The sequence below is a fragment of the Nipponia nippon genome, unplaced genomic scaffold (assembly GCF_047370975.1).
Source record: "Nipponia nippon isolate SJK-2023a ecotype South Korea unplaced genomic scaffold, ASM4737097v1 scaffold_7, whole genome shotgun sequence".
Taxonomy (NCBI): Eukaryota; Metazoa; Chordata; class Aves; order Pelecaniformes; family Threskiornithidae; genus Nipponia; species Nipponia nippon.
In genome coordinates this window covers 26,846,490-26,869,848 of record NW_028262391.1, presented here as the reverse complement: position 1 = coordinate 26,869,848, position 23,359 = coordinate 26,846,490, and the positions used below count along the sequence as shown (strand labels likewise).

Sequence of the window (23,359 nt, the reverse complement as noted above, 5' to 3'; positions counted from 1 at the left end):
TTTAGTCCAGATGATAGCCTTGAATACCAGTTTATGAAAATTAAGGTTACTACAGGAGTCTTTCCAAAGAATCTGATGAGAATAGCCTAGAAGAAAGGATTAAGAGCAAGTTTTTAACTTTTGCAGTCTTTAGAAGAATCCTTCCCTCCCTCCCTCCCCCCCCCCCCCCCCCCCCAATACCTCACCCTTTGCTGGTAATGCCTTAGATTTCATCCAAAAGCCCTTTGCCAACGATGCAAAACAGTTCTCAACCCTATAAAAGGCAACTTCATAATCGCAAGCGAGCTTCTTGCAGAGTCTTTACGGACCTGGGAGCGTTGGCGGTGTCAGTGTTTTATTACTATGACAATGTCAAACAAATACTTGACCAGTTGTGCATGTTCTGTTCCTGAAGCACAAGAAACACGAGGTGATAAGCGGCAGTTTATCTGATTCCCACCTTTTCATGTCTTACCTCTCACATTTTAATTTCTGCTGCGCCAGAGTCTCTTGCATTTCAACAGCCACATGTATATGCACACGCTCCTTGGGGACTTGTAAAACTAGGGATATTTTGATGTTTTCTTTCTTCTAGCCAAGGAAATTAGCAAACGATTATCATAACTTTCCTCTTATCAAAGTTACAATATCATTATACTAGAATTGTATCTTACAATGAAAGTGGTTTTATTTTAAAAAGTAAAATCAAGCTAATATGAAAACGAGACTGCCATCCAGACAAATCTGAAATAAGTTGGTTGGTTTTGTATGTGTTAAAAAACACATGAGCAGTGTGAATATGGACGTGCTACTTACTTGTTCAGTTTAAAAAAAGAAATCAGAAATAAGGAATTAAATACCTTTTTTTCTAATCTAACTTCTGAAATAACTCAGTTCTGAATAAAGTCAAGATAACAGCCCTATAACTGGATAAGGAAAAAAAAAAAAAGTATTCTTAAAACAGAATTAGTTCACGAAACTAAAGCCTCCTGCTGAGGAGACTAAAAATTAACTGATTTGGCAACATTTCTGAAAAATTAAGGTTAAATGCACAAGCGCATGGGGGGGGGCATTCCACATTGCATCTTTAGGAGCTGAAACGTGAATTAAGTTTTCCTTCCCTCTGCAACACAAGAGGCTGACTACTTTCCAACATTCTGTTTCTTCTCCCTAAAAGGCTTCTTTCAAGGCTTTAAGTTGTTTTTGAGTTTACAGGTTGAATAGTTTCACTACTATAGAGGTATACAAACTGCTCACATACAAAAACCTCCAAGTCCTTTATTAATGTTTTCAGGATGTATGTGGTACATACAATTAACATTACACCAGCTACGGGAAGTCCTCTGTTGCAAGAGGTACTTCAAAACAAGTATCCCAGAGCACCAACATAGACACACACACACACACACACAGACAGACACTACAAAAACTTTGAAATGATTTCCCTCCCACTTTTTTTCCTTTTTTTTTTTTTTTTAATTTGACAGCTAGGACTTCTGAGCCATTGGAGATTCTGAGCATGGCAGATCTCCTAGTGCAGTGGCACTGGTTTAAGAAGGCTACTTCAGACACTGGAAGGTCAGAAGAACAAAAACTGAATGGGGTAACTGAAAGCGGTGCCATTTTCAGTGCTTTGAAGCATGGCTGCTGTCTGGGTCAATACCTGTATGTCAGCCTCCCGGTGTCCCCTGCAGAATCTTCCCCTGCATTACAGGTGTATACACACCTCATGTACGTTTACCCCTAAGCTGCAGAACAGAAGGAGAGCACTGTCCACCACACATTGCATCACTAGTTCCAATTAGTAGGCACTGACACATCAGGAGGGTTAAAGAAATGGGAGTGGAAAGCCTTTAAAAAGGGATGAGCCTGAGAGAAATCTTTGTTCATTATGACAGATCAGTGACAATCCCTTCAGGTCACCAGGCTTCACATGTCCATCTGTAGCCATCTGTTCCCTAAACTCATCCTTTTTATTCAGATGCTCTGCTTAAAAATAAACCCAAACTACAAAAAGGTTCAACTCCATTCTGTACACGTTCTCCATTTCCAGAGTCATTATTCTGGCTTTACACCTTCTCCTTTCGCTTTAATTTGGATACTTTCTTGACAGTTCCATTCTTGTTTAGAAGCTTCAAAACACGATCCTTGTGATCCAAGACCTTTAGCATGGAGTCTCGAGCCTCATTGATTTGATCCATCACAAGTTTACACCTCTGCATATTCCCCTGAAATGAAACACTGTCGTCATTAACAGCAGACCGTCTAGTCTAAGCAGCCACTGCGCCTTTTCGTAATACCACTTGTAACTGATGACACTGGAAAGAAACACGGGAAGTGTACCCATGTGATTTTTTTTTTTTTAAGCCAGCTTTAGCTCTTACTAATTGCAGTAGGATGTTCTGTAACTAAGGGTAAAGCAATTCTGCTGGGTTGAGAGGCCACAGGAACCTACCTGTATCAGTTCATTGATTCGATGCAAGTCATCATCGGTCGCTGCCTTTTTCTTAGGAATGAGTCCCTCCTGCAGAGCAGTCAGTCTCTCATACACATCATGCTCCAGGTTCGTCTAAAAGACATTAGCACTTCATGAGAAGGTTCACCGCTAGGCCAGAAAACATTCGCCCGCATTAAGAAAGCTACACAGAGAAGATGATAATCTGTTCCCTTCTCAGCTGCTCATGTTAGTAATTCAGAAGATGGAGCCTCTGACATAAGAGTGTGGCACTATCATTCTTACTAACATCCTATTTACAGGATTGCTCCACTTCTGAACAAACATGGACCCTAACCAGAACTGTTTCCCCTATTTCTCACAATACTATTCCAGGAATGCAGAGGTTTTGGGGAGTTTGGTGCTAGAATGCAGAGCACCTACCTCACCCCCAACCTGAAACAGAAGCATCCAGGAATGTGGATCAGTGCTGCCTCCTCAGATCAGCCGCACCATCCCAAACAGACGCTTCTTCAGACCTGTGCATCAGCAGGAGGGAGTTGCCAATTTTGATCATCTGTACAAAATACATCAGCTCTTATGTCTGGATCAAAACCAACACTCTAAGTTTCCAAGCCACTTACGCCACATTCCTGAGAAAGGGGGAAGCACGTCCCACTCCCTTTGGGCACTACACACCAGCTCCTTTACGGTATCCCAATGTCAGATGACCATGTACTGAGTTTGTAAAAACATCCTCCTGCCTTATGCAACTCCGTGTTCCCCCATGTCGTAGGAAGCTGGCAAGCCCCGTTCACCTACCAGCTGTAGTAGCTGTGCCGCACAGAGATGGACCTTCCACCCTTGTGCACGACAGGACACACCCTTCTGACTGGCAATCTCCTGCAGCATAGCCTTCTTCTCTTCTGTCACCGGGAAATACAAAGATGTGTTATTCAGATTTCAGGAGTTCGCCAGGCCTCTCTTCTCAAACAAAAACAGTAACCCAACTCTGGCTCCCCATACATCTTAATAAAGGAGAGCGAGCAAGGTTTTGATTTGAATAGGAAAATAGCTGCCCATCTGCCATGTACCTGACTGTTGCTCTCGCTTATTAACAGGTTATCTGTATTTCCAGAAAAATTATATCCTGTTCCTCGCCCCACTTAAAAAAAAAAGTAGTGCTCAGTGTTTCAACACCCTGCCTGAAAAAGTAAAGGGTCCACCCTTTACCACTGAAATACAGATCTACTCCCTCCTTGATGGGTTTTTACAACTGTGCAAACACAATCTGCTTAAAAAAATCCAAGATATTAGCTAAAAAACCTAAAAAACAGTATCTGATCTCTATTTTCCTCATATTAGGAAAAAAATTTTCTTTGAAAGCCCATTTGTTAGTTGAGAAGACTAGTTACGCTAAATCCAAAATGTTTTTGATTAAACTGGCAAGTTTGTTAGGTAGTAAGAAAATCAGAAAACTAAACTGTAGCATATCACTGTAGCATGTCACTTAAGGATTACTTTCTTTAGTAAGTTTCTATCACTGTACATAAATACATTTCTCAATAACCATAGGATTTTTTCTTTTTACAAAATTATATCTAATTCTACGTGGTGTCCTTCCCTTCTTTTCTCCTTTATCTTGAGAGCAGAAGAGATTTAGGCAACCTCTAGCTAACAACAGTCATTAGCTCACTTTATCAACCCTTGTTTTCCCCAACTGCAATCAAAACCTTTCTGTGGGATTGCTTATCAACACCAGCTAGCTAAGAATGCTCTTAAGACACCGTTACCAGATACGCTGAAGCGGTTCATCCTGGATGAATGAAACTGTCAAACTACAAGAAGCAGACTGACCTTTTACCCGGACATCACTGTATCGCTGAAAGTGGTGGTAAGCGGCTTTCCAAGGATTGCGATAATGCCGGAGCAACGTGATAGGCGGCCTTGGACGCACAGGGACGTATCTGACACCTTCTTCATCTAGAAAAGGATCCAGGGAGAACTGTATTATTATTATTATTATTATTATTATTATTATTATTATCATCATCATCATCATTAAGTAGGTGAAAGTAGGAGATCAGCATGACACAATAACTCCAGCAGAAGATCGGTAAGCACTACCTCATACAAAATGATGCATTATATATCAAGAAAGGTTATTTTCCCCGCAACGTCACTATACAGAAAGTGCTGAGAAGCGCATACTTGGACTCTGTATTATTTCTATTTTCAAAGCAGGAGAATGACAGAGCACCTCCTCTGAGAAACAAAAGGAAGCAAAAATACAGACGTTTGAATAGGAAAAAAGACATTAGAGATTACATTACCTATATACTCCTTTGGAGGAGACTTGCGCTTCTCTGCCTTCACCAGCAAACTTTTGGCAGTGGATTTCTCATCATCAGTGCTGTTTGTTTCCATCATGTCCCCTTCCTCTGTGGAGATGACATGCTGCTGCTTACGGGGTTTCTTCCTCGGGGAGGCACCAGGTGGCAAATCACTTGGAGGCATTGAAAGGTTGTTGGCCAGCAACGCCAAAGATGGAGACACAGTACTCGTAGTCAAAGGAGGGACTGCTGAGAGGAAGGAAAGAGGAAGAAAACCCAAACTGTCAGTAGTGCAAAGGTAACACACTGGCATTGTTTGAACACTACCTCTAGTTGCTGTTTCAGCGCTTGTGAGGAGCATGAACTCCACTGTATGTGCACTTCAGCTCCACGTGTGTAGAAGGCCAGATATTAAGCCAGCAGCAATTGCTAGGACAAGCCTATACCCTACGATCTTTAGTGTCTCATGTACAAGAGCATAAAGAACGAGAGCAGAGACAATTGTCCCTCAGTTCCTTCATATTCAAAGCTTATGTTAGCTGAATGCTACAAAAAGGAATCCATGCTAACAGCTGTCTTGCGTTACTGTAAAAAAAGGTATCTTTGTGTGCCAGCACAGATCACAGTCAATAGCAAGGAAGTCCCTTTCCTCTTCATAATGTAAGTAGAGAGTGACATGCAATCAAATTGGGACTGCAGTACTCCTTGCAAGAGTCTACTTGTACTGCCAAGCCAACAGCACCATGTCAGTAAGTCACTGCACCAATCAACACACTCTGAAGCTGGGCGGCACAGCAGCAGGTAGCTTATGGGGACACTCCTTGACATTCAGAAGGGAAAGCTCTATCAGCCATGACTCAGGCTGCCACAGAAAGCTTCTGGGATGGGATCTCTTGACAATTTGGCATAGCCACAACTGACAGTAAAAGACAAAAGAACACTGAAGAGCCTAGCGCTATCTGCCTGTGCTCCAGAGACATCTGTAGCAAGCAGCTTCTTCTATCACAGAAGAACATACAGCTTTAAGGAGAGTGACGAAACCAACAGCAACAACAGAACTCTGATACCACATAACCCATGAATGCGGGATGCATTTGTATCATTTTGCCACTGTATAGTGCCTGACCTGAGATCCATAAGAATCTGAATTTTACTCATCATACCATCTGAAAGCAGCTATGGCCAAGCCGGATAAGCAAGGCAATATAATGAATATTTTAAAAAGTTCTAGAGAAAAATATCCGTGAATCACAGGAGGGCCCTATGAAGTCCTACTCTGGTCACTAACATACAAGAAAGGCCCTTGGACCTGAACAGTAGGATTTGTGGGAAAACTGAAATTAACTGTACCGATTCATGATATACTGGTACCGCTGCTGAGCATGTGCCTTTTAAGCACGGAATTCACACCGACTCTTTGGAGTTGGATCATTTGAACATGAACACAGCAGTCACAGTAACAAGTGATTTCATGGGAGATTAGGCAGAAGGCAAAGAAGAAATTTATGAGTAATAAGGCATATGGGAACCCTCTGACTGGTAGTCTGTGCTACCTGAAAGAGAAGCAATTTCATTTTCAGGATGGAGGTGTTGAAATCCTCCTAATTTCTACGCTGTCTCAACAACAAAAGAAACAACCTGATGATTAACAACCACCTACCAGATACTGGTCGCATTATGTCCATAGGCTCCACTTCCTCTTTGATTTTTATCTCTGGTACCGCAGGACCCAGCACTGCTGACAGGGCACCGCTCATGGTTGATGGAGGAGCGGGTGCTGCCACAACTGCGGTAGAAGTTGGTGGAGCAGCTGGGACAGCTCCTGGAATGGTGGACAGAGCTGCTGCAGGCTGCGAAGTGGGACTGGCTGCTGCGATGATTGTTGGAATGGCAGAGGGGGGTTGCTGGGACGTGGGGGGGACCGCAATGGTGGGCTGCTCGCCGCCTTGATTAGACACTGCCTCCATAGACACAGTGACTGGAGTGGCCATGGACACATGAATTTCAGGTTTTGGCTTGGCACTGTAACATCAAAAAAGCAAAACAAACTGAAGTTAACTGCATTTCAGTCACAACCACCTAGCACAAAGTGAATGAGCCAAGCTCAATTCAGACTATCCAGTTCTTCCTGCACCCGCAAGTAACACCTGGCTCAGTAACGTGTTTAACAACAGGAGGTGTCATCTCAATTACATTTCCTCTTCCACTTCCTTTCTAATCCTCTGTATTTATTATAGATGGTATTTTCTTCCACTCACTGTAACAAGCAAATCTCATGACTAATTCCAGGTAACTTCAAAATACTTGTAAAAGGGTCAAGACAGTTTCACAATGCAGACAAGAGGAACTTTTACCCAAAGCTGTACTGCCCCCCATCCTCTGTTTCCAAGAGCTCCCACTGTGGCTAATAGTTATAAAACAATAAATTGTAAAGCCACTGAAATCAACTGAAGCAGGGTAGAAGCTCCGTTTACCTTTCTTCAGCATTAATTTCCAAGTACTATAGAAAAAAAAGTTTCAAGGCCTATCCTTTACAACAGCAGAGGATTTTTTGTTTGTTTCTATGAGAGCTCATAACCACATCTTCTAAAAGGCTACTGCCCCAGCTTCACAACAGCAGAACTAGTCAAGTCTGTTCAAAGTTGTCACGCTGACAAATTCAAAATAGATTAAGTTTCCCAAAAGAAAAGAAAATGATCCAATAGCTAAAGAATACAAATCAAACAAATATAATGAAACTATTATGATGCACTTGGTTGTTTCCTAAAGTCTTACCCAGCAGGCCTTGGTGATCCAGATGTGCTTCGCATAGTACTCTCGACACGTGTGCTAGCTACTTCAGGTGGCTGAGGTGGAATTAAGCTTTTCCGGACTGCCAGCCTGTAAGAGACAGACAGATCTAAGATTCCCACCTCCCTGATGCAAAGACAAATACCACTGAGAGCAAAGGAATCGACCCTCTCTTGCCCAAACCAGGACAGGAGTTACAGCTGTATCACTGCACTCTGTCTTCAGTATAACTGATTTGCTACAGAAAAGTCTCATTTTACTTTTCAAATTAGATGTTATGTTTTGTTTTCTTTAAAGGTAAAAGATTAGTTGCTCTGGCCTAGTCTCACCCCCATTTAGGCCAGTCAGACTTTCATCTGACTTTCATCCTGCCAGTCAGAGCATCTTACTGAGACTGCCAGGCTCCCACAGTGGACGAAGGGAAGTCTGGCCATGCCACTGTCCTCCACTGCTTTTTCAAGACTGAGCAAACATCTGGAACTAAACAGTGCTCAGACAGGCATCTGCTTTGTTTAGTTGGACTAGGCTGTGTCAAAGCCTGACTCCAAGACCTCAGGCCCTGAATGTGGATGTTGGGCAGCACAGGGCTGAATACAGAAAAGTATCTGAGAGACCATTCAGTCTCCTGTGGGGCTGGAAGTCAAACTGTTGTCCAAAATAATTAACCTCTCAAATGGAAGCAATCTTTAGTGATCTGCCTCTGCTTCTTTAATTTTTGTTTCAGTTTTACAGCATGCAGCTTCTCTGCCTTAAAAAAGGTTTCCACCCAAATAAAAAAAAATAGGCAATTTTAGTCTCAAAGGACACATCAGTTCCAAACGTTTTCATTTGTTAGTTGGGAGGAAATGCATTGTTAATTCTAAGGCTGTCTCTTGCCTCTTTATTCAGGCATTTAAAATCAGACAGACGACATAAAATATTTTAAGAGTTTAAGTTACTCCCTCCCTTTTTCCTAATCAAATTTCACAGCAGGGTACTAATCCTGTCCTTTCTACTCATCCACATATTCTTTCAAGAAAAGCACTGAAGACAAAGCACTGAATTCCAATTTTAGTAGATTATGAACTCTCTGTTTTTATTACACTAAGCAAGAAAGCCTCAAATCCACTTTCCCTCAAAAGGTCACTCTCAAGAGCTAGGAGGCAAACTGTCCTTCTTCTCATTTTATTACTGACAGTAAGAAAAACCTATATCCTGCCCTGGGCAAGGAAAAGAAGCATGTTTGACAGATCAGCAGGTTACTCACGACCACTGCTGACTGAATAATCTGCTAGAACTTTTCTTATCTCCACTGAAATGATTCCATTTAGCTGGGCTAGATTGCACAGAAGTGTCATTCACATGTCATCTTCAATTCTACTCACCCATCTGTGGTTGGTTTCTTCCGGAGGATGCTTGGGCGTGGGGAAGAGCCCTGGGCTGGCGCGCTGGCACTGGCACTCTGGCTATGGGTTTGCACAACTGTAGTTGCTGCAGAAGCCGTGTTGAATGTGTTGCTAATAGGATTGGCTACAATGGTAGCTCCATCTGCCAAGACTACTGCTGGGAAGGATGGACATTGACACAGCAAAGAGAAGAAGAGATAACAGAGAGGAAAAAGTAGCAGTTACTTAAGGAAATTTGATGACAAAGCAGGTGTTTGCAGAGCACATGTTGTCCATGCTCCCCTTGACTCCATCAATCTTTAACTGCAGTGCTTTCAGACTATTTTGTAAGCAACACCTTTGCTACAAGCAATCTAATCACTGAACCTTCTGCAGGGAAGATGGAAACTACCTCCTTCTGCCTAACAACTGCTGCTAGGGAAATAATCTTTTCCAGAAGAAATGGAAAACACAGAAATCACTAGGGAGATCACCAACACAACTGGGTCAACAGAAGAACACTCCTGGTAGAGTCTACGTGGCAATACATGCCATTCATAAGTAAGCACCATCAGCTGTGTTTATGTTCTGACCTTCTGCCAAAGCCTGTTTGGCCAACTAACTGATGCAGAGCGTTTAGACAGTCAGGAAGTCGCCACACAATAAGCCTGCCAGCTTTGCAACAGCGTATTCTCTTGGTTGCCATACCCCATTTCTTCAGTAAGTTGTTGGGGTTTCATCAGACCCATCATTTTTAATGAAAGATGGTTTCTATCACAGCCCAGGATCAGGTTACCAACTGCTGAAGCTACCTGGCCATATTTTAATTGCTACTGAGATCTAATGTGTAGCCGGAACAGTTTGGAGAACATCATTTACTTGTAAATTACTTTTCCCACAAGGCCTTACTGAAGAGAATTGTTTAAGCTCAGGCACTACCAGTCTCTTCCACTGTAGTAACCCATTCAAGGTTACCCACACACTCCACCCGGTACACTTAAAAAAAAACTAAATTAAGAAATAGGTAAAAAAATATTTGCTGGGAGAATATGCATATCAATGTATTTAGTGTCCACTACTGGACCACAAGATCATTAATCAAAGAAAAAAAATAAGCCAAATTTGCAGGAGAGAAGTTCAGTTGCTCTGACTAGATACAAAGCGTGGACTTTGGTGGTTGCTCTTACCTGAAGTCTTGGTGTCAGCTTGTGGCTGCTGAGCACCGATTGGTGCTGGCTGCAGTCCCTGCGTGCCAATTGGTGCAGCAGGGTGGAGTCCTTGCGTCCCAATTGGCGCTGGCTGAATGCCCTGGGCACTGATTGGTGCTGGCTGGATCCCCTGCGCACTGATGGGTGCCGGCTGGATGCCCTGGATGTGACGGGCATGAGACGCATCCACGGTCATCAGCTGCATGGGGTTGAGGTGGACGGTGGAGGCCACTCCCACGCCAGTCTGAGCCGTGATGGCCGAGTTGGGCGCCTGGGCTGAAACTGGGATCAGCAACACAGACAGCTCGTCACACCTACCCAGTGGGTCGCCTCAGTTCCCCCTAGCACCTCTCACTCGAATATTTACTTGCAAAGGCTATTTTGCTTTGAAAAATTAATTTGCCAGCCTGCTTGTTGCAGTAGTAAATTTGAGAGTTGAGAGACCAGATTGTCTGCCAGAAGAATGAAACATTACTCTTTATTTCCATTCCATTTTCTATTCCAAATTGCAACAAGAGAGAAAAGATCAAGTTCAAATCCACTTTTGGTTAGACTCAAATTATATTTCTGTACCCAGCTTCCAGTCTCAGAAAGCTGTGCACTATTTTTCCTCAGTATCTTATTTCACAATGCTTGTAAGTACCAACACTTCGCATTTTTCCTGCTTAAAAAAAAAATCAAAAAATCAAAAAATCAGAAGCCTAAGCCATTTCTTTTCAAGAGACAGTCTTTCCACAGAGCTTATCACTGCATCAATTAAAAAACACCAAACCTTTGACTGTACAAAAGCAAGCAGAGACTCAAGTGTAAGTACCTTAAAACAGGGCTTACTTCCTTATCCCCCTTCCCCAGCCACATAGTCATAAAAACCATTTTCCTTAGCACAAGTGGACAAACTGTTCTGAAGTTGAGTATAATCTTATCTGACTCAGAACAGGGCTTGCAATTATAGGCTGGATCCCACAGCTAAAATGAACACGAAATCCTTTTGTGGCAGAATGATGTCCCCAATGAAGCACCTGTTCTAAGACATTCAATCCATTTATTTGAATTTACAGCTCTGAGCAACTGTGATTCCATCTTTTCAGATCTACTATACGGCATATTAAAAACTTTTCCCAGGCAGCGTCTAACAATGCTGTTAGACTGCCTGCAGTTCCTGGGTCTCCAGATTTCCAGTCTTTACAGAACAGTACCACTATTTCTGCAGCCATACACAGAATGCAAGTGCAGACTTGCCAACAATGGACTTGCTTACTAACAATGGAGAGCCCTCTCATCGCAGAACAGGCTGTTTTTCTCATTGTCACAGGATTTCGATCAAGTTCTTGTGCTGACAAGACACTCTGAAAACAGCTGTCAAACCCCAGAAATCCAGCACTAGGTCCCTGAAAATGGCTTCTGTATAAAGTATGGCACATTCATTCTCTCAGTGGAACAGCTTATGTGAAACACTCCTGTTGCACAACTTTCTATCCAACAAAATCCTTTTGGGAGACTATATAAACCCAACCAGCATTTGGAAAGCCAAAGCCAACATTCTTCCCCAAAATTCCATGTTAACACTCCTTATCTCAGTAATCTTTTTAAAAGTCTCCTCTGCACTTTTACCTAAGCCCTCAACTGGCTGTGCTCAGCACAGCTGCATATCCTTCCCTGAATTGTCTGCTTTGAGTTGTCACCAGTTATTGCCATAATTAGTACCTTCAACTGATGCTTCAAGTCAATTTAACAAGCAAAATGTCTCTGTCAATGAGCTCCTGCTGAAGAACCCACATCTGATTTCTTAAAAATTAGCATTAGCCTACCATCACCCCAATACGCTACCAAAACTGAAACTCCTGATAGTCTGCAATCACGTTCTATCAGGGGCTCTACCACTCCTCAACCACAGCTGCCAACACCAAGTAGCAGCACTCACCTGCATATTCTCCTTTAAAGCCTTCAGCCAAAGTGCTGAAGGAAGGTACAAAAGAAGCTCACCTGCCCCTTTTGCAAGTCACTTAATTATCCTGAAGCCCACCTCAAATCCTGACATGACATAGTCAAGACTTGCAACTTGGAAATTTCAATGACAGAAAGAACAGGCCCCAGTAACTCAATTCTCTGTGCATACTTTCCCGTTCAGCAAATGGGCTTTGCCACCTACAAGTCCTTCCAAATTCCCTCTATACTGCTCAGGGGTAACATGCTGCCAGCAGACACAGATGTTCCATGAAAATCCAAATCATGCATATTCCTAGGATTTGGACTGTGGAGATTATCACATTAGAGAGAATAGTCCTAAACCACTCAGTTTTACCTAAAAGCGCTCCAAATTCTGTCACAGAATGACATAAGTTTGGGTTGGCTATGTGGGCTCGCATTACACATGATTTTTTGACTGTCTGCAAATCACTGCAACAGTTCAAACACATTAATTGCTCCATTCCTTTAAATAGAACACTAATGCAAAAGTGTGCAATACGGCTTATTTTTTCCATTTTCGGTTCAGGTTTCTCTCTCAAACTGTACACTCGTGTGGAAAGAGATTAAAATGGTCTCGTCAGAACACCAGGGAATGAAGATGCATCAAAGAGCTGGTTTGGTTTGGAGGAGTTGAACTTTTTGATTTGTAGAATCAGAAAACTGTTACTTACAGAGATGCAAACCCTTAGGTATCAAATGTGAAACTCCTGAGGAAACTGTTATTAGCTGTGTTTAGTACCTCTGAAGCGGTTCAATACCCCTTGCCCATGAGCCTTCCCCTCAGCCAGCAAGTCATCAAAGACTTTTTGTGACAAATTGTCAGAATCAAGCATAGAAGCCTCTTCGCTTCTCCCATCACTGAAGCTCATACATGAGCTAACAACTGAACAAAGTGTCAAAGTCAGCTTGCCCCAGAGCTTGCCTTACCTGGATACTGGCGAATGGTGGAAACTGAGCTGGTGATAGGGGTATAGGTGTGCGCAGTCAGAGGATAGGCAGAGGGCGGGTATGTTGGTAAGAAATACTGGAACTGGACAGGCACCGACTGCCTACAGGCATCAAAGAGAGCAAGTATTATACACACCATTTCAACAGCTCATCTTCAACCTCTGCCTTTGGGCCACTCCCTGAGTTTTGTAATCTCAACTGTCATAAGCTATCAAGTGTCTCAACTATCATGATTAATTCAAAACTACCAAATCACCCCCATCGCAGGTTTTTAAAAGACATTATTTCCAGCATATCAGAACCTAGAAAAGCAGCAAGGCACTCAAACCCTACTCACACACACTCTCATTCATAGAGCTGTTATTTCCCCACCTGTTGTCATTTCTGGTTTCCATTGCTACTGGGTTTGGAGATGCCCGGTGACTAGAGAGGGGTATGAGATTACTCCTCTCTGCTGTGTAATCAGACTGGATCCGGGGAGAAGTATGCGTGATTTGCTGAGGAACCACTTTAGCTGCATAAAGACAAATGTGTAATCAGTTAACAGTCAAAGTAAAAGTTGGTAGATGCTGCAAAGGCAAGATTAATTCTCCTGGCAAAACCCCCAATATTACTCCCTGCCCTCTGCCAAATTAAAAAACCCACCCCATCCCCAGACAATTTCCTATCCACAGTGGTGATAGGTTTCCTCAATAGGAAGAAATAACAAGGGAAATGAAGCATTTTTCATTGATTTGTACCAGAACAGACGGACATTATAAATGCACATGTAAGTTATACTTGCTAACAGATTAAGTTACTCCAGCGCTCAAATGAATTTTTTTTTTTCTTAGGATCAGCCCATTCCTTTCTGCTGTCAAGGACTTATTTATCCAAGTTTTCAAAGCAGAACTTGATAGAGACCAAGGGAAATGAGATCAAGGCAGACAAGTATACATAGACAGAGGCCAAGAAAAGAAAGAAAACACCTACAAAAGCTTTACAGGAAACACTGAGGTATTGTGTTACAACTTCACTCCTTGGAAATTTATGGCAGGGAAAGATATTACAAGATTTCAAAAGAACAAGAAGGAGGTCAGCAGGAAAACAGAGATGCACAGAAAGAAACTTATGCAGTTCTGTAGGAAACATCTCAGGCAGATTCCACAACTAGGCAAATAAGTGTCTCACCTCTAGACCTTAGTGTTTTACCTCACACACTAACCAAACTCGACTGGGCTACACTCAAGAAGCACAGGAAGGAACTTACAAAATCAACTATGAAAGCCATATTCTATTACCAAGCAGTTACAACTTCCAGTATATACAACACAGGTTCTGAAATGCCAAAAGGCCCAAGTTCGTCTAAAAATTCAATTGAGTAAGTTAATGAGCCATTTTATTATTTAGTCCTCCTAGAACATCTATTTCTTCCTGGTATTAAAAAAGCTATGCCACAGTAGACCTGTTAATTGGTTTCTCCCAGCTTGAACTGATTTTCTTCCCCTCCTTAATTTGCTAATATACACAAACACTACTAGTACGAACAGAAAATTGAAGCATCAGTTACACACTTTTCTTAAAACTGATATCACTCACCAACTGGGATGTTTGAGGTCGTGACAGCTGTAGCATGGGAAGAATGGGAGGGCATTGTCATGGTGACAATGGTGCTTGTAGGCGCTTGGGTGTGAGACACAGAACCTAAAGAAAAAAAAACCATACAAGATCTTTCTACGGAGCCCTACCACACCAGTGTATCTATATCCAAAGAAAGAGGGCAAAACCCCCAACCCAGACAACCTCCCTGAAGAACTCGGCAATTTCTCTCCTGAAGTCTGCTCATGCACTTCCAAATGCAGTCTTTACCATAAAGAAGTCCTCAGAAGTAATCAGGTCCCATCTTCAAGGAGGAAAAACAACAGAAAACCCAACAAAAAACACACCCCACATGTCTCCTACAACAGCGTTATGAATACTCACCAGCTGTGGTTGCTGAAGCAATCGTATTCGTTGCCAAAATAGGTGCCACTGTTGCTGCTGCCACTGGAGTACCAGTACTGAAAATGGTTTTCTATGAAAAGAAAAGAAAATCTTCAAGTTAAAAGACCAGTATATTTAAAATATTTACTTAGTATGCAATCATGCTGCATTGACTGTAAAGAACATGAATTTCTCACCGAATACTAACTCTTTTCCCAAATTTAATCTTAGCGCTCAAGATAGAAACAAAAGAGATTCTGTCTAGAAGAAGCAAGAGGTTTTTTTTTTATTCCTCCTTCTTGCAGTTTACCTGAGCCATGGTGTGGAGCTGTGGCTTCTGTGTTCCTATAGCTGGGTGAGACGGTAGTGTAATCCGAGTAGCTGTATCCCTCGGCTGTGCAGGCCGCTGAATACTAATAGCTGCGGAAGGCGGGTGCTGCTGGATAGACAGGGTGGGTCGACTGGAGAGAAAGAAAAATAGTTATGAAGATGACCACACGGATACTAAATATGAAAGATAAGATGCAGGGACACACATCAGGCTTTGGCCTCTTTCTTTTTGAAAGCAGCACTGCTATCAAATATATGTTCCAGTTTCTTATGCTGCTTTAACTACACTGTTCTGTCCTCATCTTCCGTAAGTGCCCAACTAGGAGGGCAGACTTATCAATGACGTGTGTCAGTTAATAAAAAAGACTTTCTGTCAGGGATGCTTTTCAATGTTCGTGTGTTATTTTTTTCACTGTGTCTTCATAAAAAAGGTGGGCTGAATTAGCCACAAGTTCCTGCAACAGAAACTCTGCTTTCCAGGAAGCAGGAGATCACAACTGATTCATTACGCTCTTTCTTTCTCAGAAGACAGAGCAACAGTTCATGTTCATAGTAATTTTTATTCACAGAACTGAAAGCATTTGCATTGTGCAGGCATTACTGTTTTTGTATTACATCATCCCCCATCTAGAGTATTATCAGCTCTGGATGATTAACACGTGTGTTTCCCCTTCCTGCAGCCTCTGTAAAGTCCGAGCACTGTAGATTTCAAAGCGTCTTTACCTGAGGGTTGATTCTGTAGCATGTGCTGCTGTTGTAGTTATAACAGGGGACTGAGCTCTTGTGGCCGAGACAGTTGCCACCACAGCCGGAGGAATAGTGCTTGAAGTTGTCACGGGAGGACGAGACTATAGAAATGTGTCAAGAAGAGACAAATTCAGAAGAGAAATTCTGCTATTTAGACAACAGCTTGGAATTACTTGGCTAAAACTGCTTTTTTCTAGATCTTATCGCTAAGTTTTGGCATTCCAAGACATTTCCAGTCTTTCTGACTTGATCTGCAAGCTCCTAAGCAGATCTGTCCTGGTTTTCAAAGCATCTATGTCATAGGAATCAGTAACCAAAGTTAACAAGACTGGATCCCTTGAAGGTCTTCAGGAAAAAAACCCAAAGGTCAGGTCCCTTCAGAATGAAAAGGAACCCTGATCCAAGTATATACAGGAAGTCAAAGGTGATTGCATTGGGATGCTAACTGAAAGCACAAAGTAAAGATGTTTAACCCTTTATCCTAACATTGAACACTAGTACTATTGTATGGAGACAATATCTACAATCTTCTCCTTATATGTGTATATAAGCTGAGATATACAGAAGCATATTAAAATGAGATTTTTTTTTTATTCTACATCAATATATATTTTTAAGAATAAATTAACATGAGCACATCATACCAGACCTTTCAGACTTTAAAACTTGAGTGTATCTAAACTAAATCCTCTTCCCAGTTTCTAAGCACCTTGGAGACAGTTAAAAACCCAATTTCTGGCACCAGGTCTATGAAGGAAATAAAACTAATTCACTATTATAAAGCCATTTCACTACTTGCTATTAGAAACTGGTACCCGAGAAACAGAACTGGACGAGAGCTGGCAGTAGCCTCAGCCCAGTAAATACACAGTTACAAGTAAATGGCAGGAAGAATTTGGAGCCGGTGGTCAGAGTTCTGCAGAGCTGCCTGGCTGCTACCTGCCTGGATTGGCTGATGAATGATGTGCTGAACGGCTGGCTGAGCTGTAGCTGCATTTGGCAACTGCGAAGCTGGTCTCAGGACTGTCGTTACTTTAGAACTGGACATCACTGCAGCAGCCGCTGCACCTGGGAAACAAACCAAGTGCGTTAAAATACCGTGCACCCAAATGACTCCATTATGACCGCAGAGACAGACTCTGATCTTAGCTGGTATGTATTTCAGTTTGAATGTATTTCACATGTATGTCAGTTCAGGTGATGTTGGTTTAAAAGTAAGGCTTGCAACAAATATACATAAGGTTCACAAAAGTATGTGGGGAAGGGTAGGTATTATTTTAAATAAATTGGCTTTATTAATACTTCTTATTCCCCTACAATAACCTTGCATTGCAAACCCAATCTTTTTCTATTCCAAGGTATGGAAGTCAGTAGAAATAATTCAAACAGTTTGATCACTGGGCTAATGTGTAAATAAGTCACCTGATACCAACACAAAGAAAAACAAAACAAAAAAACCCCAACCAACTTTTAAAGCTACAACAGCATAGGACTTTGCTTCATTTGTCTACTGTTGGCTGTCTCCTGATCAAAAGAAATTGCTATCAAAGGCAAATAGCCTTGAAATCATTTGATGGACTAGACTGCATAGCTTCTGTAGATGTCCCTAATTGAAATTATTACCTTGAAAGTAAGCTGAGAGAATAAAAGCAGGAAGGGAAAAAAAAAAAAAGCAAACAAGCACTAAGTGACGATACAAAGTCTGTGGCAGCTGTGCCACAAGAATCAAGTGAACAAAACTACATTTTACTTCACCTAGAAGTAAAGCTGCACAGTCCTTCCACCTGCTCTAGTAAAAGATTAGATCTTTACTCATGTCAACTTCTTTTTCTTGAGTGATCAAATAACAAATAGGAAAAGAAATAAAAATATAAATGGTACTTTGAATTCAAATCAGTTTAAAGTTAACTGGAAACTTAACCCATAAGCTTTTTGAAAGTAGAACTGCAGTCAAAAACCAGACAGACTGTATTGAGCACAGGGCTTCTTTTAAGGGGCTGATCTCCTGTTTTGTAAGCCATAGCAACCAAAATCCTGGGAGACAAGAGTCTGTAGTTTGCACCAGCATTTAACTCAAGGGTAAGTGCAAATGCACACAATAGGCTATGTTATCATGCACAAAAATGCACAAGTGATCCTGTGACAAGTGGGTACAAGAATATGCCTCACAACTGCTCAGGTGCCACTGTCATAGGCGAACAACGCTTGCTACCAAGAACCTACATGACATTTTGCAGGATAGGTCAGTCTATACCAGTGTATATTTTGCCTTGAAAGTGTTCCCTGTTTTAACAGCACAGAATTAGAATAACAGACGTGCTGGTATCTGCCAGCATTTTAAACACTGTCCCACAGTCCTGACCTAAATGGCTGAAGGCAACATAATGCTTAAAAGGCAACCAGTCACCTATTATGCTAGCAGTTTTAACAGCTGAAGTATTAGCTGCGTTAGCAGTGAGGAGAATTTTTAGAGGTGAAGGTTAGATGCACCTCCCCTGAGAGGCTGTGAACAGAAGGCAGGGATAGCACAGCTAGATCTTTACCTCGGGGTAGGTGAGAAGCTCCAATGTGTAGCGGAGGCCCAGGAGCACTACTTCTGATGATAGACATCTGCACATTGGTAGCCATGATATGATGCAAGTTACTGGGATGCCCCTGCAGAGTTAAAGAAATAGCAAAACCCAAAATAAACGATCAGCTGTGTTGACAAAAATTAATGGCCACATGTGCTGCTTTTGGCTGGGGTAGAGTTAATTTTCTTCATAGTAGCTGGTATGGGGCTATGTTTTGGATTTGTGCTGGAAGCAGTGTTGATAACACAGGGGTGTTGTAGTTACTGCTGAGCAGTGCTTACACAGAGTCAAGGCCTTTTCTGCTTCTCACCCCACCCCACCAGCGAGGAGGCTGGGGGTGCACAAGAAGCTGGGAAGGGACACAGCTGGGACAGCTGACCCCAACTGGCCAAAGGGATATTCCGTACCATATGACGTCATGCTCAGCATGTAAAGCTGGGGGAAGAAGAAGGAAGGGGGGGATGTTCAGAGTGATGGCTTTTGTCTTCCCAAGTAACCGTTACGCATGATGGAGCCCTGCTTTCCTGGAGATGGCTGAACACCTGCCTGCCGATGGGAAGTAGTGAGTGAGTTCCTTGCTTTGCTTTGCTCATGCGTGTGTGGCTTTTGCTTTACTATCAAACTGTCTTTATCTCAACCCACGAGTTTTCTCACTTTTACTCTTCTGATTCTCTCCCCCTTCGCACTGCAGGGGAAGTGAGTGAGCAGCTGTGTGGTGCTTAGTTGTTGGCTGGGGTTAAACCACGGCACCCCACTAACAGCATTACCATATCCAAGTCCCAAAGACAGAAAAGAGATTTTGTAGAAATACTTGGTGTACAAACGTTGCATGCTTTACAAGTTGAGTGCAGAAAGAGGCAGATATTTCTACAGGATAAAGTTACAGAACCTGCTAACATTGTGTGTGGAAAATGCAAAGATTTATCTATTTCACTGATCTATTTTTCTGGTTGGCACATGGGTGACAGACAGTCAGCAGTCACCCACGTATCAACCAGAGAGATGGCCCTCCTGCCACTAGTGACTTTTAAGGCATAGATTCATACCACCTCTCCAGTAAAGTCAAGAGAATAGCAGGAACCTGGCAAATGCTGCAACAAATTAATTCTGTTTTCTAATAATTCTGGACTTCCCAAGGATATTAATAGAGCTAAAAATCCACTGAAACTGCTGCACATCCTTAGCCAGCCTAACTCAAATCCTCCTAAAGGCACTTTACATCAAAACCCTGAGACATCAGAGGTTTAGTGATGAGTTTTCTGGCAAACTAGTTTCAAATCACAAGGACTGGCTCTGCAGTCCAAGTTAGAGGGGAAAAAAAAATTCTTATGTCTCAAGTTTTGTCCCTAGTGGTTTAATAAGAATACAATGCACAGCCATGGACTGTTCACCAGTCTCTTCTGATCTGCTCCCAGGAGAGCTAAAGAACACTGCAGTGATGAATCCCAGCAGTTTGTCTACACTAGAAATTCTCCAAGTGTTACTGAAACAGCAGGAGCTTTTAAGGAAAGACTCAGCTGCAAAGCAGCTTTTGGATATGGCTCTGCTATCACATCCTCACTGTGCTACGTCAGTTGGAAGATTACAACAAATCAGCAGCTTTCTAAAGAGCTAGTGATAACTGAGTCTGAGGTTTAATGCTCCAAGCAGAACCGATCCAACGAGTGGCCACTGAATGGGGAAGCCTGCTGCCTCTACCCTCCCTCCTGCTGCAAGAGCCCACCTCAGTTGTACCAATATTAGTATTGATCTGACCACGTAGTGAGCTGGAAAATTAAAAACAAAAAAAAAAAAACAAAAACAAAACCCCCCCAAAAACCCAAAAAACCCCAGACCTGTTGCCCACTGATCGTTGCCACAGGAATTGTTGGAGCCTGTGGTATGTTGCTTTCCATGGTCACAGTAACTTGCCCAGGAACCTTTGTGGGAGCCGAGAGAGTAGAGGGTGGAGCAGGAGCAATAGGCCGGCTGGGCATGGTGGGCTTCAAGGGAGGCTACAAGAAATACAAAGACAGAAACGTTGGCAACTCCAAATGAGAGCTCAATGTTGAAGCAGAAACCATTTTTGGGGGTCAAAGCCTGGAGAGAAAGTCAGCTTTGCGCAAGGATAAGTATGGTTAAGTATTTGGAGAGGAAGGATACTGGTCATTTACAGCTATTCCGTTTTCATTTGGGACAAAGAAAGGGCATATTTTGTACTGCAAATATGCAGCTTCTAACATACAGCATGAGTCACAAGTGGAATCTGTTAGGGCTATGGTATTCCCCTACAGACACCGGGCATCAACAGTTAATTTGATACTCTCATCCACTCCTGCAGGGAAAAGGGGAGATTTCAGAAACTGACTGAAATCACTCTTCTCTTAAGAGGAGATAAACAAAACCCACCCCCCTCAAAAATAATGCTGTGATACTATGAAGTCCTCAGTGTATGGTATGGAACAGCTAAACCCACGAGGCAGCGTACAGTCAGTAGAAGCACGCAAGGAAAGCTTAAGAAACAAAAGCAGGGGAGTCTTCCGTGCAATTTATTTTTTCTCAACACTGTAACTTGTAATATAGATTGTATTTTTTCCCCTATGAATTGTGAACCTCCTCATTACCTTCATAAGTCCATCTGAAAAGGAAAGTGGGACAGCTGGAGTCAAATGTGCTGGTGGTGCTGTCACTGTCACTGGGGCACCAGACTGGACAGGGTGGTGCTGCGTCAACATCTGAACCTGTGGATATGGCCGAACCACCACCGGTTCCTGCTTTTCTTCTCGAGGTTGTATAGAGCTGCCAGGGCCGATGTGCTCTCTGGGAGCAACTTCTGAGTCGCGACTAGATTCATCGCTCACTAGTGAAAAAAAACAAAAAGGGAACTCTGAGGAAAAAGGTAAAAAAGGTTAACAAGTTCACATTGGTCACCCACCAGGTCAGAGATGTGACGTCAGAAACAGTCTAAGTAAAAGAAATTCACCCTTACAATTAAACATATCCCAGTGATGAAAACCCTAGGAACTCTGGCACTGCTTCTGCCGGTTCCCCTCAGAACTGATGGGTCTTGTAATGCCAGGCAGCCTGGGGTCATCTCTGAGAGGTCCATCTAAACACCTTCTTCAAACAAAGATTTACTAATTTTTCTTTGAAGTGAAAAATACATCATTATCTAAGTAACCTCCATGAAGTCCCGCATCAAACAGGTAGTATTAGAAAGCCTTCATTTAATGCATTATGTATCTGAATATCAAGCTGAAAAATAAGCGTAAACCCCCCTGACAATGAAGCCGCTCCCCCCCCAGTCACCTCTGGCAGCCTGCTGGAAACCTGTAACCTTGGCAGGGACAGCAGTAAGTGGAATCAGGGCTCCCACCCCATTTTCAGCTACCTGAAATGTTCCTGTATTCACTCATCACTTGTGCTAAAAATTCGGAGAAGGGGAGCTGAGGGCGCAGGCAGCCGAGCAAACACGCTCGCAAGGAGCAAAGGAACAGCTCTGCCCTGACGTCGCTTTTCAGTCAGCAACTCAATTGATTTTCACGTTGTTCTTCCCGTTCGCGACCGAGGCAGCTTTCGGGCTGGCTGCCAGACGCCTGCGGGGCCGTCCCGCTCCTCCCGCCCCGCGCCCGCTGCCGCCCCGTCCTCCCACACCGCCGGGGACAGCGGGATCACTCCCTGCCGCTGGAGCCGACGGCTGCCCGCGGGCTGCGGCCGCCGGCGGAGGGCGGGCGCGTCTCCCGGAGCCCGCTTACCTGTGGCGGCGGGGGCGATGAGCCCGCCGGAGCCGCTGGTGGGGATGGGCGGCGGCGCTGGTCCCAAGCCGGCGGGCGGCGCGCCCGAGCGGGGGAACTGCTGCGAGCTCATGTCCGCCTGCGGGCACCGCCGACCGTTACGTTGCGTCACAGCACGTCACGCTACCGGCGCGGCGCGGCGCGGCGCGGCGCACCCCCCCCCCCCCCTCCTCCTCCCCCCCGCACCGCCACCGCCTCACGGGGGGCAACGACACCCCCCGCAGGCACCGCCCCCCGCTCCCGCCCCGCTCATTGGGCGCGGCGCTAGCGGCATTGCCAACCCTGCGCCAATGCGGCGCGCCCCCGCCACACCAGCCAATCCAGCGCAGGCGTCCCTGGCCAGTGAGGAACGACCGTACTAATGACCTCAGGAGGCGGCGAGCCAATGGCGGGGAGGACGGCGCTGGCCAATGAGGGCCGGCCGTGCCGCCCGGGCCCGCCCTGCCCTGCCGTGCCGTGCCGCCGTGAGGGGCCGCAGGGCCCGGATGTTCCCGGGAGCGCGGCGGCGCCCGGGGCCGCCCCTGCCCGCACCGAGCGTGACCCGCAGCGCCCGGCCCGGCCCGGCTCTCCCCTCCCCGGGCTGCTCTGCCCTACCCTACCCTGCCCCGCCCTTCCCGCCCTCCCGCCCCGGCCCCGGCCCCGGTCCCGCCGCCGCGCAGGGCCCCGCCCCGCCCCTCTCCTCTCCGCCGCCGCCTCAGCCGCTCGCACCGCTCCGCGGCGCTGCCGCCAGGCGCGGGCTCCTCCCCGCCGCCGCGCACTGAAGCGGCGGCCGCCGCCCCCCGCTCGCAGCCCTTCTCCGGAGCCACCCCCGGCTGCCGGAGAGAGGCGGCGCCGGCCGCGCTGCCCGCGGCGTTACCTGTGCCCGAGGCGCCCCGCGGCAGCCGTCGCTGAGCCGCCACCGCCGAGAACCGAGCTCTGCTTCCGCCGCCGTAGCTGCCCACGGCGGATTG

General features: G+C 44.5%; 1 protein-coding gene across 5 annotated transcripts; it reads right to left on the bottom strand.

The window, feature by feature from the left end:
• Positions 1–1,232: 1,232 nt before the first annotated feature.
• On the bottom strand, positions 1,233–23,359 carry SAP130 (Sin3A associated protein 130). Of its 5 annotated transcripts, none has more exons than XR_015700276.1 (22): positions 23,266–23,359; positions 22,371–22,488; positions 21,240–21,475; positions 20,472–20,630; positions 18,607–18,718; positions 17,007–17,131; positions 16,040–16,164; positions 15,297–15,447; positions 14,987–15,077; positions 14,603–14,707; positions 13,397–13,538; positions 13,004–13,125; positions 10,088–10,390; positions 8,901–9,078; positions 7,522–7,626; positions 6,407–6,768; positions 4,747–4,995; positions 4,271–4,396; positions 3,236–3,339; positions 2,858–2,990; positions 2,435–2,548; positions 2,184–2,207 (listed from the first exon to the last, which is right to left on the bottom strand). XR_015700276.1 is itself a non-coding variant. In XM_087738463.1 (21 exons), exons 2-21 carry the CDS (start codon positions 22,480–22,482, stop codon positions 2,049–2,051), a joined length of 3,180 nt encoding a protein of 1,059 aa, XP_087594589.1. In that variant the 5' UTR covers positions 22,483–22,488; positions 23,266–23,359; the 3' UTR covers positions 1,233–2,048. The 5 variants fall into 5 exon arrangements, 3 of the variants coding, with proteins under 3 accessions (XP_087594589.1, XP_087594591.1, XP_087594590.1); XR_015700277.1 differs by having other exon boundaries at positions 2,858–2,952; XM_087738463.1 differs by lacking the exon at positions 2,858–2,990 and having other exon boundaries at positions 1,233–2,207.